General features: G+C 41.7%; 1 protein-coding gene across 1 annotated transcript; it reads right to left on the bottom strand.

Annotated features, from left to right (window-relative positions):
- Positions 1-14,232: 14,232 nt before the first annotated feature.
- Positions 14,233-17,505, bottom strand: RGS2 (regulator of G protein signaling 2). The gene is made up of 5 exons (XM_057727790.1): positions 17,379-17,505; positions 16,276-16,377; positions 16,112-16,173; positions 15,367-15,533; positions 14,233-15,095 (listed from the first exon to the last, which is right to left on the bottom strand). Exons 1-5 carry the CDS (start codon positions 17,486-17,488, stop codon positions 14,901-14,903), a joined length of 636 nt encoding a protein of 211 aa, XP_057583773.1. The 5' UTR covers positions 17,489-17,505; the 3' UTR covers positions 14,233-14,900.
- Positions 17,506-18,267: the final 762 nt, after the last annotated feature.

The following is an 18,267-nucleotide window of genomic DNA, read 5'->3' as shown; positions in this document are numbered from 1 at the left end:
AAAACCGAAATGGAGGTTTCTCAAAAACACTGAAAATAGAACTATCATATGATTCAGTCATTCCACTTTGGGGTATTTATCCAAAGGAAAAGGAAGCATTAATTCAAAAAGATATCTGCACCCCAATGTTCACTGTAGCATTATTAACAATAGCTAAGATATGGAAGCAACTCAAGTGTCCACTGATAGAAAAATGGATAAAGAAGATGTGTAAATATAAGTATAAAATGGAATATCATTTAGCACTTAAAAAATGAAATCTTGCCATTTCTTTAACATGAATGGACCTTATGCTAAGTGAAATGTCAGGCAGAGAAAAATAAATACCGTATTTCACTTTATGTGGAAACTAAAAAACAAAACAAAGGAACAAACCAAACAAACAGACTCATAGATACAGAGAACAAACTGGTGGTTGCCAGGTGGGGGTAGCGGAGGGCAGATGAACAGGTGAAGGGGATTAAGAGTTACAAACTTCCAATCATAAAATAAATGTCACAGGATATAATGTATACATAGAGAATATAGTCAATAATACTGTAACAACTTTGTATGGTGACAGATGGTAACATTATTGTGGTGATTATTTCATAATGTGTAAAATTATCATGCATTGTACACCTGAAATTAATATAATACTGTAACTAATATAACTTAATAAAAAAGGGGGATAAAACCTAAGGAAAAAATCTTGTAAGTAGGGAGAGAAATGGCCTTACCTGTAGGGGGAAAGCGATTTGAATGACAGCAGATTTTTCAGAAAACATGGAGGCTCGAAGGCATGTCATTTTTTTAAGTGCTGAAAGAAAAGAGCTATGAACACAAAATTCTGTATCCAGTGCAAATGTCCTTCAGAAATGAAGGGGAAACCAAGACATTCTCTGATGAGGGAAAACTTGGCCCTCTTTCCCCCATTAGACCTACTTCTAGTTCTTATCTCATGAAACCAAGAGGAAATAAGTATAGGCATACCATAACCAACTTAAAACCTAAGTGGTAAATGAGGGTTTGATATTAAAATTCACATGTTGGACATTCTAGTTCAGCTTTCACAGTAAAATAAATAACCTAAACAGAAAAGGAACAAGATGATATGAAAAAAGACATGAACAGACATTTCACCAAAGAGGATATTCAGACAAGTGAGCTCATGAAAAGATGTTCAACATCATTAGCCTTTAGGGAAATGTAAATTAAACCATAATCAATATTACTACACACCTACCAGGATGGCTAAAATAAAAAACTATTTGGGGGACTTCCCTGGTGGCACAGTGGTTAAGAATCCTCCTGCCAATGCAGGGGACACAGGTTCGATCCCTAGTCCAGGAAGATCCAAAATGACGCAGAGCAACTAAGCCTATGAGCCACAACTACAGAACCTGTGCTCTAGAGCCTGTGAGCCACAGCTACTGACCCTGCGTGCTGCAACTACTGAAGCCTGTGCGCCTAGAGCCCATGCTCTGCAACAAGAGAAGCCACTGCAATGAGAAGCCCATGCACCGCAATAAAGAGTATCCCTCGCTCTCCACAACTAGAGAAAAGCCCACGTGCAGCAACGAAGACTCAACGCAGCCAATAAACAAATAAATAAATATTAAAAAAAAAACTATTTTGACTCAAAATGTTTGTGAGGATGGGAAAAAACGACCTTATTCATACGTACATTGCTGGTGAAAATGTAAAATGATACAGTCACTGAAAAACAGTTTGACAGTTTTCTTACAAAGCTGAACATGAAACTACTGTATGTGTAGCCCAGCAATTGCACTCTTGGGCAGTTATCCCAGAGAAATGAAAACTTGTACAACCTGTACATAAATGTTTACAGCAGTTTTATTTATAAGAGCCAAACTGGAGGCAATCCAGTTGGATTTCAGTGAGTAAATGGTTAAACAGATGATGGTACACTCACACCATGGAATAGTACTCAGCAGAAAAGGAATAAACCACTGATATACACACCAACTTGGATGAATCTCCATGATGGGATGCTGTGGAAAAGCCAATCCTTAGAGTTTACATACTGTAGGATCCCATTTGTATGACATTCTAGAAATGACAAAATTATAGAAATGGTTAGGAGATTGTGGTGTTCAGGGTTTTAGGCTGGGGTGGGATGGGAGGAAAATATGTGTGATTATAAAAAAGACAAGGCAAGAGATCCTTGTGGTGATGGAAATAAGTTCTGTATCTTGAAGTATCCTTGTCAGTATCCTAGTCGTGATACTTTACTGTAGTTTTGCAAGATGTTACTATTGGGGGGAAATGAGCAGAGAGTACACAGGATCTCTCTGTATTATTTCTTACAACTGTATGTAAATCTACAATATGTTAAAATAAATTATTTACTTAAAAAACTATGATAGAGTAATACATGTACTTCACTAACACTTTAAACAAGATCTACTGGCAGGTCTAATGACTACTGAGACAAAGTAATAATGAATGTAAATAAGATTTCAAAATATCTGCAACAACTATAATGTGACATAAAAATACCTGTGCTTTCTATTTGGGACAGAGTTACATGTCCTGCTACTCCTGTTGTGGTTTATTACTTAGATTTGCAATGGAAGGAAATGCTAAGTTTAGTTGTGGGTTAGTGAAAGTGAAGATGGAATGCCTTCCTATCCAAGGGCACAAACCCCCAAAAGGTCCGTGGACAAGTTCAGAACCTCTGCTCTAGATCGTATGTGAGAAATGTTAAAAATAATAATAAACAAAAACCAAACTGGACATTGAACAAGATAGAGTTCTGTTTCCTCCTGGGGAACAATTCTACGTCTTGTCCAAGCAGTGAGACTACTTCTGATTGACAGGGAAAGGTCTCTACAAGCAAATGCAGAGACGAGACTGATGTTTTGGGGAAGATGTGATCTCAATAAAAATGCTATAATGAAGGTGTGAACAAAATAATGTAGGCGATCAGAAAAAGGAAATGTTTGTTCTGCCTAGGGGATTGTCTGTGAAATTCTAAAGAAAGCAAATTTTTATCAAGGATTTGAAGAAGGAATAAGGCAATCTCAATCTCAATAAGGAGGAGAGAAGGGCATTTCAGGCAAGAAGACAATACATGCCAAAGCCTGGGGCGTGGCCCCCAGGAGAAGCTCGTGCTGTCGAGGGATGCAAAGATGTCTGTTTTGGCGGCAGGCCAGGGTGCCCTAGTGGAACGTAAAGAGAATAATTCAAAAAAACTCTGAAAGGAACTGTGAAAGGGACTCCCCTGGTGGGGCAGTGGTTAAGATTCTACCTGCCAATGCAGGGGACACGGGTTCGAGCCCTGGTCAGGGAAGATCCCACGTGCCACAGAGCAACTAAGCCCCTGCACCACAACTACTGAGCCTATGCATTAGAGCCCACAAACCACAACTACTGAGCCCGTGTGCTGCAGCTACTGAAGCCCATGCGCTTAGAGCCCGTGCTCTGCATCAAGGGAAGCCACCGCAATGAGAACCGCACGCACCACAATGAAGAGTAACCCCCGCTCGCCACAACTAGAGAAAGCCTGTGCACAGCAATGAAGACCCAATGCAGCGGCCATAAATAAAATAAAATTTAAAACACAAATAAATAAATAAATACTATGAAAGAAAGCTATAAAAGTAATTAAGCCAGAATGAGAAAAGCCTGCTCGTGTTTGGAGCTGCATGTGTAAGTGATATGGGGTTGTAAACAGGACTTCCTAGGGGGAGAAATGAAGTGATCTGATCTAATTTTTAGAAAGGGAAGAGGAATTAACAAACGTGGGTGCCTACTAAGTGCCTGCACAGTGGTAAGTACAGTGCATGCAGTGTTTCTCAGATTTCTTAAAACCATTTATGAAGTTGATACAATTTACAAGTAAGAAAACAGTCCAAGAGAGGTTCAGTACTAAGCTAAAGACTGAACAGCAATTACAATGGTGGAATCAAGACGACAACTGGCGTCTGATCATTCTTTCTCTCCTCAGTCTTTCCACTCCATTCTTAGGACGAACTTAGAGTGTCCAGGCTGGAGATGGGAGAAATTTCAGGAGTCAGTTGTAGTCAAGAATCCAGGTGAGGGACTTCCTAGGTGGTGCCGTGGTTAGGAGTCCCCCTGCCAAGGCAGGGGACATGGATTCGATCCCTGCTCCAGGAATATCCCACATGCTGCAGAGCAACTAAGCCCATGCACCCCAACTATTGAACCTGTGCTCTAGAGCACATAAGCCACAACTATCGAGCCCATGTGCCACAACTACTGAAGCCCACGTGCCTAGAGCCCGTGTTCCACAACAAGAGAAGGCACTGCAATGAGGAGTCCACACACCACAATGAAGAGTAGCCCCCGCTCGCCGCAACTAGAGAGAGCCTGTGTGCAGCAGTGAGGACCCAAGGCAGCCAATAAATCAATAAAAAAAAAAAAAGAATCCAAGTGAGAGGTGGTGAGGACCTGCCCAAAGGTACACTGTCTTTGTGTAATTTTTTTTTTAAGAAAAATGGTATTACTTTGAATTACTTAGGTAACTATTATTGTTGATTGTCTGAATGTAAATTCTTTCTCCACTATTTTATTTTATATTTCAGTTTTATTGATGTCTTCATGTAATAAATTTAAGTAGAGCTGTGAGGAGAATCTCTGGGGCTTAGTAACTCAGTAATGTGAATGGTTGAGATTTCTAACTTTCAAAAAAAGTATGTATAGTGGCAGGTTTTTATCCCAGGGAATAAAGTGGGTGATAAAGTCAGTAACATGGGAGGGCGCTAGGAAGAGAAGCAGGAAGGATGCTACCTGAGGAAATAAACCATAAAAATAAACATAAGGTCGACAGCTCTCTAGAAACAGTAGCCTGGAGTATCAAAATAACAGTAGCAAAAAATTTAGATAAACCTGGGATTTTTACTGATTTTAGAAATACCTCAAGGGGTTTTTATTTTTTAGACCTTTAAAAATACTGAATGTAATGCTGGTGAAATGATTCATTTTCTTATGGATAAAAATTATTTTGGAATTAATAGAAAGCTATGGCTTAGCTATAACAAGTTTTATGTCTATTTTATTCAAAGAGCATTTGTTATTGCAAAGCAGAACCAGGCTTTTCTTTAGTTCATCAGTCGGTCAACACAAATTCACAAAGCATCTGACAACACTGCACAGCTACCACATGCCTGCCCAGACCACCCAGTCTGCTCTCTGTTTCACCCCTTAGCTTTTGTGTGTGTGTGTGTGAGAGAGCATTTTTCATAATCTAGAATTATCTCATTTGTTTACTTGTTCATTATCTATTGACCCCAGTGGAATGTCAGTTCCTGGGGCAGGACACCTCTCTCTCTTATGCAACGAGGGGTCCTCAGTGCTTTGCACAGAGTAGGTACTCATCAGGTATTTGCTGAATGAGAGATTAGATGCGGAGATTGGTAAAGTGGTGTGCCACAGGAATGGGAGTGAGGTCTTGAAGTACCTATGGGATGTGGGTAGGATAAATGGAGTAGGGGACATATTCAGACAGGGCAATACGAGTGAAATGATGGTGGCTTTATTAGTGGGGATAAGGAGGAGAGAGATTAAAGCAGTGATTTTTTTTTTTTTTGAGAGAATACATTTTTAATGTTCTAAGCCACCTAGTTTGTGGTATGTTGATAAGGCAGTCTGATAAAAGGAATACATTTCTTTATTGTTTTCTTGCATTGTTGGAGCTCTTATTTTTCTTTAGTATTTTTTAGTTTCCCAGGCTATCATCCTTTCTGCTCTGGGAGCTCTTCAAATTTATGTGAACTTTCTTTTTTGGTAACTGTGTGTTTTTGCTGCAACGTCACCTGAATCCAGTGTGAATCTCACCTACCCAGAGGAAGGGGCCCCAGATTCTAAAGCAGTGATTTTATGTTAGATTCTTTGGGGGAAAATTAAGGTTGTTAGGGAGAGATAGACTGCAGGGAATATTCAAAGCCAAGCAGGATTTTAGAGCTGGAAGAGATTTTGTGATCCAGTCAACTCCTTTACAGATGAAGTGGCTGGGGGGAACTTCCCTGGTGGTCCAGTGGTTAAGCCCTCGCCTTCCAATGCAGGGGGTGCAGGTTCAATCCCTGGTCAGGGAGCTAAGATCCCACATGCCTCATAGCCAAAAACCCAAAACATAAAACAGAAGCAATATTGTAACAAATTCAATAAAGACTTTAAAAAAAATGGTTTGCATCAAAAAAAAAAAAATCTTAAAAAAAATAAAAAGGATGAAGTGGCTGGGGTCCTGGGAAGTGATGGGTGACCTAGACAGTTAACTAAATGGTTAATGCTGTTACGACCAGAAATCTCATTCTGTTGACTTCCAATCCAGTGCTCTTCCTATGCTCCTTTGGAAGTAGGAAAACAATGAAACTCTTTGAATAAAAGATGGCATATGGTAAAGTTGGTGTTTATGAAAAATAATCTGACTCCGTATGTAGGGTGAGTTGGAAAGGGAAAACTAATTCCAAGAGAACAGGCAACGGACTAGCACATAGTATTGTAAGCAGTGGAGCTGCAAATCAAATTTCTAAATCTATTGCTTGTTTTATATGTATTTGCTCATCTAATACTTTCCAGTCATGTTTGAACTGATAAAAACAACACTCCATGCAGTTGGGATAAAAATCATGTGTGTTCTAAATTTCACTTTACAATGGCCCATTTTGTGATATTCTCCACAAGTCTGTATTGAGTCATGGACGGCCTCTGCAGTGGCTTTAGGACAATCACACAAGCATCAGTTCCTGTTGGGCAGTGTGTGATAGACATTGCTGTTCGCCCACACAGTCACAGTTCCTCCTTAGTAACAAAATCCTGCTTTCCTTTAGGGACCCACCTCAACCCTAGGCATGATCCTTCTCCTGGACTGAGTAGTATGGGTTCCTGGTGATGATTTCACACCTTTACCAAAGATCCTTTAAAAGCCCAGCCTTAAGCCAATCCGTCCATGATTTCCTCTCTGGCCTGCTGCAGGTGGCTCCAAGGACACTTAAGAAACCTTTTTCACTGTCGTTGGAGGAGCCATCTGTTTGTATCCATTGCTCCCCTCACTAGTGGCAACACTTTTGTGACCATGGTGGAAGCCAGTCTGTGACAAAACTGAAGTCTAGAGGAGGGCTAGAGAAACAGTGCCCAGCCACAGCAGGAGCCCAGATGGCACGATGGCTGGGGTCGACTCTATCTTTGAATTTCCATACTTTGCAAGTCAGCTTGATTGGGGTTTTCGACTCTTTGCAGACAGAATCATCCTGTGATAGATGTGAACAAGAAGACTGCAGAGGGGAAAGCCACTGCAACAGAAGTTCCCATGATCGCTTCTCGGCCTTTTGGCTAAGATCAAGTGTAGAAGTCCCCATGATGGCAGAGATGTATGTCTTGTTCGCTGCTTAGTGGGTACCAGGCTGAGCATTGTTGAATGTGTGAAAGCAACATCCTGGTCCTAATCCTCATCGTAATCCTAACCCTAATCCTATCTCTAATCCTAATCCTAATTTGCAAAGGCTCAGTTCCCTTGAGAAACTAGTTCTTTCAAGTCAGGATTTTCTAATAATCTTCCAGTCAATAGTATTTACTGATCTCCATCATGTCTCGAAAATTATACAAAGTGCTGTTAGCAGCTAACAAATAAATAATGTTACTATTAAACATCATTTGCTAGCACTGTTATAAGCATTTACGTGTATCCATCCATGCATTTTGAAAAAAAAATCCAAACAGCAGAAAAACCTGTAAAGGAGTCTCCTCCTGTGCTGTTTTATAGCTGAGAGGCAGTGAGGTTAAGAGGTTCCATTCTAGGTCCCTGTTTGGTGACACAACCAGTAAGAGATGGAGGTGGGATTTGATCTCAGGCAATCTAGCCCCACTGCCTTTATACAGCAAATGGAAGGCAGGTTTCCTAATTCAAAACAGCAAGGTGGTAAAGAATTTTGAGAACTGATGGCTATGAAATGTATTTTGGGGATTGGAAAAAGATAAGGCAAAGTGTAATTTATTCTGGTTTATAAACTCTCATCTCAGACTTGGCTTTTTACTGCTCTGCTCTCCAGGAAGGGAGCCACTTATCCACATGGGCTGCTGAGCACTTGGAATGTGACTGGTGTAGATTTGGATGTGCTGTAAAATACACCAGAGTTTGAAGATTTAATAAGAAAAAAATATATAAAATTTCTCTTTTATAATGTATTGTATGGATTACATGTTGAAATGATAATATTCTGAATATTCTGGGTGATATAAAATATGTGGTTAAATTAATTTTGCTTGTTTTTTACATATTTTACTGTGGCTATATGAGTTAAAATTACCTGTGTGGCATGCTGTGTTACCTTATCTTTTTTTATGAGACAGCACTACTTTACTGATTTTGGGTTTCAGTGGTGTTTTGGGGTTCTCTCTACATTCTCTGGATTAAAAAATGTCTCAAAGTTCAGAGGTACTTTACTAATATTAACATTTTCAATAACAGGTGGATTACTGACTTTTTTCCTAAAAATAGTTGTATCATGACCAAAATTATTTCAGAAATTATTGTTATCAATCACTCTTAGAATGTTAATCATCTTACTAGCACTTTTGTAGAATGTTATAGAATTTGTGAAGTTCTGGAATCTGAAAACAGAAGTAGAAGAAATTAGATCAAGGTAGCACTTTACATCCTGACATTTAGGTTACCCGGCTCAGTGGCAGCTTTGGGAAGAAATCACTCTCCATGAGAAGACCCAGGTTTGTGCCAAATGGAGATTTAATACTGTAAACTTTCCTGTTTTTGTATTGTAAACAGGGCAAAGGTCTACTAAGTACCACCTGCTTCTCAAACCAAAGCTTTATATCTGGTCTTTCTCAGACTACACCATGGCTCACATAAACTGCATATTTCATAGTTTTTGCAATATTGTAGTTTAAAAATGCACTCATAAACAAGCTGTGGGTTACATTCCGAAGCGAAAGACTGAGAGTAATTTGGGATGAAAGTGGGAAGAGGCCTATGAGATTGGAAGTTGCAGATGCATTAAAAAAAGAAAACAAATTAGGTCCCTTCTTATCCCAAAGCAGACAGCAGCAAATAGCACTAGTTTCTTCTCATTCTCCTTTTTGGCCCATTTCTCCTCTTCATTATTTTGATTTGGTGTGACGTCTGTACATGTCTAAGATATACAACAGCTAAATAAACACACGGCCTCACTTAAGGGAAGTTTCCATATAGGTCAGTGTGCGTTTTAAACTATATAAATATCAGATTAATTTGGGATTTGAGAAAAGCTAATGTTAGGATCTTTTCCAAGAGCCACATAGTTGTTAATTTTTTCCCCTAAATTTGCAAGGCAAAACCCTAAAGACAAAATGAAAACCTATGTTGACTCCTAAAAAAATATTGTTTAGCAAATGAATTTAGCAAATTTAAATCCTTTATATCCCTGTGTGCATTTTTACTGAGGAGTTTGTGAATCAATCAGTGAGCTGATTACTTAATCAATAATCAATGGGCATTGCGTATCTTCCATGTCTGGAACAAAAATTAAGTAGAATAAGCCAGAACGGTCCAGTTATTGACCATTTATTTGGAAGATAAGACATACTCCCTTGGTAATATTTCGTAAAGGTGAAACTTGATCTGAGCCTTGAAAAATGAGTAAAATCTAAGGGAAGAAAGGACAGTTCTAAGCAAGGGGAACAATTTGATCTCATAACAGGAGAAACATAATGTATCTCAGGAACAGTAAGAAAATCCAGCATTGAATGTTTCTGGTCAGTGGTGAAAAATAAGACTGGATGGGCCACAAAAGGCCACATGATGGAGAAGTTTTAGCCTTAGATATGGGAGTTTATCTTGATTTGGGAGATGCCAGACAGTTCATATATTGCGTGTGAGAAAGTCACTGTTCAGATAGTAGTCTAGGGTACAGATGGGAAACAGGATACGGGATCTGACCTATCAAGATCTAGTCGAGAGGATCACGGCAGTGATGTGCTTGATGACTAGGCTGGTCGATGATCTTACAGAAATCGGTTTTTAAGAAAAATAAAGCATAGCTTTTAGTTGTGATTTTGAATTTCCAGCCTTTCTGTTTCTTTCCTTCTCAGTGGATGACCATTTCTCCTGCTCTTTCACATCTCCTTTGCCCAGAGAAACTCTTCATAAATATTTGCCAAAAATGAATCAATGAAATAGTTTTCAAATATACATCCCCACCAGAAATACCTGCCTACAGTATCTGTGCTTATTTAGCTGTTGTATATCATAGTACAATGCAAAATGCAATCCTGCTTCCCCCTTTCCCTTTATTTAAACTTTCTCCACCTTGATACTCTCCGCTTCATCCTTGCTAATTGACCCATTTTTTAAAATCTGCTAAAAAATGCCATTTCACTTTGTTTCTTGATTCATTCCAGCTAAAGGTTCTTGCACTTCTCTTTTGATAATTAATCACCAATCATAGCCCACCTCATGTTTTAGTTTTTGAACATTACTTCATCAGATACTTAATTGGTGCCTCCTGGAGGACCCATGTCACCATCCCCCTGTGTGGCTGAGGTCAGTGCTCTGCAGAGATATACAATTTGCCGTTAAGTTACATTGAATTATTTGGTGACAATGTCCTGGTTTAGGCACATGGCACGTCTCATCTGGGCTACAACTGCAGTCTCCTAATTCATCTGGTTGACTCCAATTCATCCTTCATTTGCTGCCCAGGTTATTTTTGTACATTTAAGTTGAGATGGGTATCCATTGCCTCAGAATTAAATCCTAACTTTTTGTATTCAGGGCTCTCTATCACCTGATCCTGGACCATGCTTCTACACTCATCCCGGCCTTATCCTGCCAGGTACTCTGGTGATGCTGAATCATGGGCCCGCAGTGGGTAATACCAGGCTTTTGTTCAATGCTATCACCTTAGGCTAGAATGTACTCCTTACTCCGCTGGTGATTCCTCTTTCCTTTTTTTTTTAATTTTTTAATTTTTATGATGAAAAATTTTAATATACGTATATCATTTACACACACATATAATATGTATACAAGTACCTAATGTGTATACACTAACGTAATTAAGGAAATTAACCGTAGTGTTTATAAAACATACATAATAGAAAAACTACGATGTTCAACAGAGGGGAATTAATTATAATAAACACTATGCAGTTGTGTTTATAGGACTGCATGCAGTTTTTTAAAATAATGGTTTTGAATACTAATTAGAGAGTCTGGAAAACATGGAAGATACAGTTTTAGGTTTTAAAAGCGGGTCACAGGAGAAGCTTTGGGGGGCTGTTATTGTTGCCTCAAGCAACTCGAAGCAACTCAGGTACGTATGATACCAAAATTTAGAAAAACACCTTCTTACCATTGACAAAGACAGAGCCCCCCTCACTCTCCAACCGCACAAGGTGAGAATCACTAGAGAAATGATCAAATACTGTGGTCAAACAAACCCTCTACCAAAGACCTGTTTCCCATAAAATTTGGGGTGATTACTTTAAATCGCCTCATTGAAACTCAGGTATTGCCTTTCTGAGCTCACCTTGACAGGTAATAACACAATTCTTCCATTTTTTTTTCCAGTGGGACTGTATGAAATTACATTTTGAAATGCTTCTGAACTTAAAATATATGGAAAATGACATATTATCAAAGTGAGTGGACCGTGGACCCTCAGTGTACGAACTGTGAGAAACGGGAACCTTAAGGGATATTTACTTGTGGAGGCATGTGGTTTCTAATCTTAAATCTATTTCAGCTTGTTCTGCACTAAAGCACACTGGAAAATACCAACCGAATGAAGTCTGTACTTTTAGCAGCCCTGAAAAAGTCAGAACTCTTGCTTTTTGTTACTGTAATCTGGCTTCTCCTTCTGTTAAAGGTCAAAAGTTATAGAGAACTTGCTTAGGAAGAGGTCTTTATATTTTGCCAAGAAAAAAGCCCTGCAGATATTTTCAGGGGTTTGAGGCAATGGGGCTTTTAAAACCTTGTCCTTAGTTCCTTGTGCTTTGGTAGATACTTTCTGTTTCACCAAAATGTAAGAGTTTTTAATCTTCAAGCATTCACTCTGCAGTGATTTATGCGACTGGCATTGCGTGCCCGTCAAGGTGCCAGGTGGTGGGATCCGGCAGTGAGCAGAAAAAGACATGGAGTCCTTGAATTGTGACACCCGCAATCCAGGGGGAGAAGACAGAATTATTAATTATTGTACGAATTAATGAGAATCCTATTAAGTGTGCTAAATTAGAGAAGCTGGTGCTATAAGACTGTCTAAAAGGGGATCTGGCCCAGGTAAGGAGGTCAGGGAAGGCTTCCCCAAGGAAGTGACAGTTGCACTGATCTATGAATGATGAGTAAGAGCTAAAATTGCATTCCATGCAGAGGCCCTATGGGACATGCAAGGGCCCTATGGGACCAGTGGGCATGGCACCCACGGGGAAATAGATGTAGGTCGGTGAGGCTCACAGAGAGAGCTGGGGAACACGTGGTGGAGACGAGGATGGAGTGGAATAAGGAGTCAAGGTCATGCAGGTGTTAGACTGTATTAGGGATGATGCCTTTATCCTGATTGCTTGGCAGACCTGTCAGGGGTTTATAAGCGTCAGGAGACAAGGTCAGGTTTCTGTGTAGAGAGGATCCCTAGAGTTAAAAAGCAGGAGGAACACACTGGAGGGGGGAAAGTGAGTGAGGAGACATGAGTTGAGATTATTGCAGTTGTCTGGGCACATGGTGGCATCTTTGATCAGGGTGGCAACAGAAAGCAGGCTGGAGAGAGACTCGAAGTAAAAATAGGACTTGGTGACAAACTGGATGCAAGGCGTGACTCCTGGGTTTCTGTCGGCCAAAACCTTTCCAAATTAAGGCTTGTGCAGACCTGACGTGTTTACTCTCCAAAGAAACCTTTTTCAGTGACCCTTCAGAATTTTTATTCTGTCACTATTTATAGAGCACCTGTTACGTATTATTTTGGCTGCTGGTGACACAGGAGTAGCCAGTTCCAGTCCCTCATGGAGCTTGTGCCCACTGGTCCCAGAAAGAGTGGTGAAAGTGAAGTTCAGTGCAAGCATCGTGAATACAGTTTAAACTATGGGAGGTCAGTTTTTCTTCTGGCAAATCAGAAGAAATGCATTTGTTACAAAGCGCTTTACACTTTCTAAAGCCCCTCACTGCCTCACAGGAACCAGTGGGGTAGGCAAGAAGGTGTGAATTGAGGAGCTGTGGCAGATTGGGACGTCCAAGGTCACAAAGGTGTGAAAAGTCATTACACGGGCTCAGGTTTTCCAAGATGAGGGTTCGCCCTCCTCTTCAAAATGAACACCATCATCAAGAAGGTTGAAAAAGCAGCCTGCTGGAGGTGAGTATTCCTTTTCCAAATAGTCAGTTTGAAAGATAAGATTCAAGGCCTCTCTCCCAACTAGGGAAAGAGCACACTTCTAGGTGAAGTCTAAGCTACAAGTGTGCTTCATCATTAGCTGCAGTAACATAAGCAGGTTTTTTTTTTTTTAATATTTATCTCTTTGGCTGCACCAGGGTCTTAGTTGTGGCATGCGGGATCTTCATTGCCACATGCAGGCTTTTAGTTGCGACATGTGGGATCTAGTTCCTGGACCAGGGATCGAACCCTCACCCCCGGCATCAGGAGTGCGGATTCCTAACTGCTGGACCACCAGGGAAGTCCCCAGATTCTTTAGTGGCCAAATGAAGGCAGGTGAATCTGGGAAATTCTGGTTTTGTATTGATCCATCATGGAAGTGAATAGTTTCAGGTATGGATCTTGGAAGCTAATGCCAATACCCTGCAGGGGAACTCAGAACCAAGGGAAATAAAAAGGCAGGCCTCACTTCCTCCTTATTAGGCTTCTCTCTTCATTTGAGCAGCTTACTTATGTGAATAATTTTGGTGCTTTGTCTCTGTTACATCATTTTACTTCTCATATTTAGCCAATCTTTAAAGCCCTTCATGAGTATCTATTAAAGCCAATGTTCTTATATTTTCAATAACAAGCTTGATTTTAATAAGATTATATTAGAAACATTGATCTCAGAGTGGTTTCTAAAGATGTGATCTGACCTCATCCGACCTATGAAAGCATTAGAGATGGGAGTTTATGTTCCCTGCAGCTCTAATTTCTCAGTTCCGAGGACTGTCAGTTCTCACTCAACAGGCCCATCAACGGATACCTCTTCTTAATCAGAGAGGAGATATTTTACTTTGTATCTGCCATATTTAATTACCAAAACCAAAAAACAAACACCTCAACCCACATCTGGACCAAACATGCAATAACATTATTTATCAAAATAAATTTATTAAAAGTATTCAAAGACCACTTTGAAGTTTAGCTGCCATCAGGGCAGTTTTTGGCACTCATAATGGACATTGTTGTTTTCTACACAACAGCACTCATTCTATTACATACACCGATTGACAACTCAAAGACAGACCGTTTCAGTTTTAGAGTTACGTGAGACAACAGTACTGATGATCTGTAGTCATAGGAACTTCAATACCCTTGCACATAGTAAACATATGTTACCTAGTACTAAAGAAACTACAACTAAACCACTATGTGGTAACAAGGACTGAATTAGGGAAAGATGTACAGCCAGCTTGCTAAGGCCACATAATCCCAGACTTATTGATTGTAAATGCTTCTGGACCAATAGTGTTACATCGTTATCGTTCAGTCTCAAGCTGCTGCTTTTCCAGCCTGAGACATGCCACATTTAGACCACGCTCTCCCTGTGCTCCATCAGTTGCAGAAGCCCTCCCAGTACTAGCTTCCCTTAGAAGGCTACCGGCTTCCTGATTCACTACCCAACTCTGAATCAATAGTTCTGAGTGTTGTTTCCTGAACACCCAGGCTGAATTCAAGTTCAGTCTTTTTGGCAGGTGACAGGCTTCCCCCTTAGGAAAACAATGAAATGTCCTCTGTCTCTGGGCTCCCTTTCTCATCTCATGTAGCATGGGGCTCTGTGGTGATCTGTGGCTTTTTACACAAGTCCTGGTAGAACTCTGACTCCAAGAAACGGGGATAAGAGTTGTTCTCCATCAAGCTGTACACCCTTTTCTGGGCAGTTGTAAAGCAGCCACTTGTAGCCTCTTGTATGTTTTGGGCAATCAGAGTTTTGGTTTGAAAGTCTATGTTAATCTGAAATAAAACAAAAAAAGTGGTTTCATATTCAGAGTTAGATATTGAAATCTATTTAATATTTGAAAGCAAGCAACAAAAACTGTGTGTGATGAGCTTCCCCAGCCAAGTCACTGAAGACATCTAACTAACTTCACTGAAAGCTAGAAGTAGGGGAAAAACATTTACCCCACCCCACTTTTAATCTGAGGTCTCTTCAATTCTTTTTGTTTCACTTTGGTGCTAAGAATGTTTAAAACATGCTAAAACGAGGAACTTTTTTTCCCCTTACCTCTTTTGGAGCTTCTTTTTCTATGAAATCAGTATATATTTTCTTTGCTTTTGAGGACAGCTTTTGGGGTGACTTGGTTTTTTTGAAGTCTTCACAGGCCAGCCAGAATTCAATATTTTCTTCACAGAATTCAGATTTTAAAAACGCCCTGAATGCAGCAAGGCCATCTGGGGGGAAGGGGGAGGGTAGAAAGAAAGCATATAGAAAGTGAACTGAGTGATCAAATAATCCCTTATGTCTTTTCCTAGAACTCCCACTCCCTGATCCCCATATTTTATTATTTTGAGATGACAGCAACTTTCTAGATTTCACTCAAACCTGTAATCCTCAAAACTCAGCTCTTTAAAGACTAAGATACCAGTCAGCAGAACGTTTCAGTTGGCACACTACTACAAAAATATATAAATATTTAGCTTTGCTGTTAATGCAAATATTTATAGGGAAGCCATAAGTTCTCTGGGAATTAAGTCTCTTGAAAACATTGTTTGCAATGGAAAACCTGACTCAACCTTAACAAAAACCAACTGCCATTACAATTTTAGGCTAATTTTTTTTCCCCACCTAGAGTGAAAAAGCCGTGCATTTCCCTGGTTAATCACTGGGAAATAAAAGGGAAGAATAGGCCTCATGTTATAGGGGTTGTAAAGTCAGATTCCCCTCGGGCAAGCTGCTCTTGCTGTGTGGACACAACCTTTCTAGACTCTCCTGATATTTAAAATGGATCAAATTCAAGAGGTTAACTTACATTTACTGGCTAGCAGCTCATCAAACGCTTCTGACCACAGCTGGGCTTCCTCGGGAGACGGCCTGCAAGGGAAGTGCCGCACATTAGCTCAGGCAGGTCAGAGCTTCCCTCTTCAGCTCGGCAGCAAGCTGTGCATGTTTGCAAGTGCAAGATTTTCAACTTACTTGATGAAGGTTTGCTGTTTGCTTTTCTTGCCGGTTTTGGGCTTCCCAGGAGAGGAGGAATTTTGCAAGAAGTAGCTCAAACGACTCTTCCAATCTTTTAATCTTAAAAAAGAAAAAAGATATTCACTTAGTGGCAACACTCTGAAATCACCACGGCAGCTGAAGTCATTTTTACCAAAGTCGCACAGACAAACCAAATATGACAAAACAACCCTTCCCGTCAGTCTTACTCCTTTAACGTTTAAACCCAGCACCTGTGTACTAAACATACTAGCTTCATCTGAACTCATCTGAACATAATTACTAGTTTTATAACTAAGGGTAGGCCGACCTACAATTACAGGGTGTTTTAATGAATTTAGGTTGCATAGCTCAAAAGGCAGATGCTATTTCTGGCCCACAGAAGGCAGTTTTTCTGCAACGTTAATTACAATTCTGAGACATTTCACACTTGATGAAACCCACAGCGGAACTGCCCTGAGCCAGCTCGTGCCTCATTTTCCTTCTACGCTTAGAGGAGGCCGCTCTGGACCACACTAGAAGCTGTGCACAAAGAGGAGTGTGTGTGAGATGGTCCCCCTCCCCCAACGACAACGCTCATTTTAAGGAGATGATGCAGAACAGTGATTTGTTCCACAGTCCTGAGTGGGTGAGATAAGCTCTTCAATTAAAAGAAAAAAAGGAGTTTAAAAGAATATATTCGGAATCAGCAAAAGTATCTGCACCCTAGCAGACTTGTAAGCTGATCAGAATTTACAATGCAACGTACGAACGCCGGGGACGCTGTTTTGGCCGCAGGATTCTCTGAAGTCATTTTCGATGCAGGGGACAAAAAGCCAACCCGCATCGACCACCGCCTCTGAATCAAGAATTTTTTGCAGTTCCTAAACTCTACCCGACAGCCCTTCACTCCCGTAACAAAATACCTACCACCCAGGTTTAAACCCTACTTAAATTAATCTTTTCCACATTTCTTTTTCCCTGCAGAGGTGCAGGCTACCCAGTCCTAAGGTCTCAGCCCAGCGCAGATGGACCGCGTCTGCAGCCGCCCGGGACCGCTGAGTCCGCAGGGGTGGCGGGGCAGAGAAGAAAGCCATACTCACAGGGTCCGCTTCATCTTTTCCCGCTTCTCCTCGCTCTTGGGGCCGGTGCCTGCGCTCTTGTCCATAGGTCCGCAGTCGTGCTGGAGAGCCAGGAACATCGCACTTTGCATTATCGCCTTCCTCCAGGGAATGCAGCTTTGGGCAGCAGGGCGCTGGCCGCCGTGTTTATAGAAGGTGGCGGCTGGGGGGCGGGGCTCCACGACGCCCGTCCCGCCTCCTGCGGGCGCCGATTGGCCGGCTGCAGCCGGGCCCAGGGGCGGGGTCAGCGCCGCTCTGCGCGGCCGCGGGCGCCGCCGAAGGGTCTGGAAGCCGGGTAGCTGCTGACGTCTGCAGCCGGGACGTCGTGCGCGGTCGGGTCAGACGCGGCGACCGGCTGGGACCGGTGCGCGGGCAGAGAAGTTTCCCGGGGAATCGTCAACGGCGACCTTTGCCGAGTTGTAGCGTCCAGGCGGGGTCGCGGGGCTGTGGAGGCGGGGAGCCGGGGTGGCTGCGGGCCCGGCTGGGGCGCTCGCCCTCCCCCTCCTCTCCCCCCTCCCCCCTCCCGTCGTCTTCCCCCTCCTCTCCCCTCCCCTCTTCTACCCCATCCCCTTCCATCCCCTCCCTCTCCTCTCCTCTCCCCCATCCCCTCCCCTCCTCTCCTCCATCCCATCCTCTCCTCTCTTCCATTCCCTCCTGTGCCCCGCGCTCACGTACTCCTGACCAGGGATCGATAATTCCCCAGCAGGTAAAGATTGCTTGCTGGGGACCCGAATGCAGTTACCTTATTTTGAATTAGGATGTGTTTTCCCGTTTTTTGGAGCGCACGCCCTCTCCCCACGCCTCCTTTTTTGGTTTGTAAACTGAGGCCGCTGGAAGGCCCTCACCTGTTCCTCTTTGCGACTCCCTTTAA

This window comes from Hippopotamus amphibius, chromosome 3 (assembly GCF_030028045.1).
Source record: "Hippopotamus amphibius kiboko isolate mHipAmp2 chromosome 3, mHipAmp2.hap2, whole genome shotgun sequence".
Lineage (NCBI taxonomy): Eukaryota > Metazoa > Chordata > Mammalia > Artiodactyla > Hippopotamidae > Hippopotamus > Hippopotamus amphibius.
This window is presented reverse-complemented; position numbering and strand designations above follow the sequence as displayed.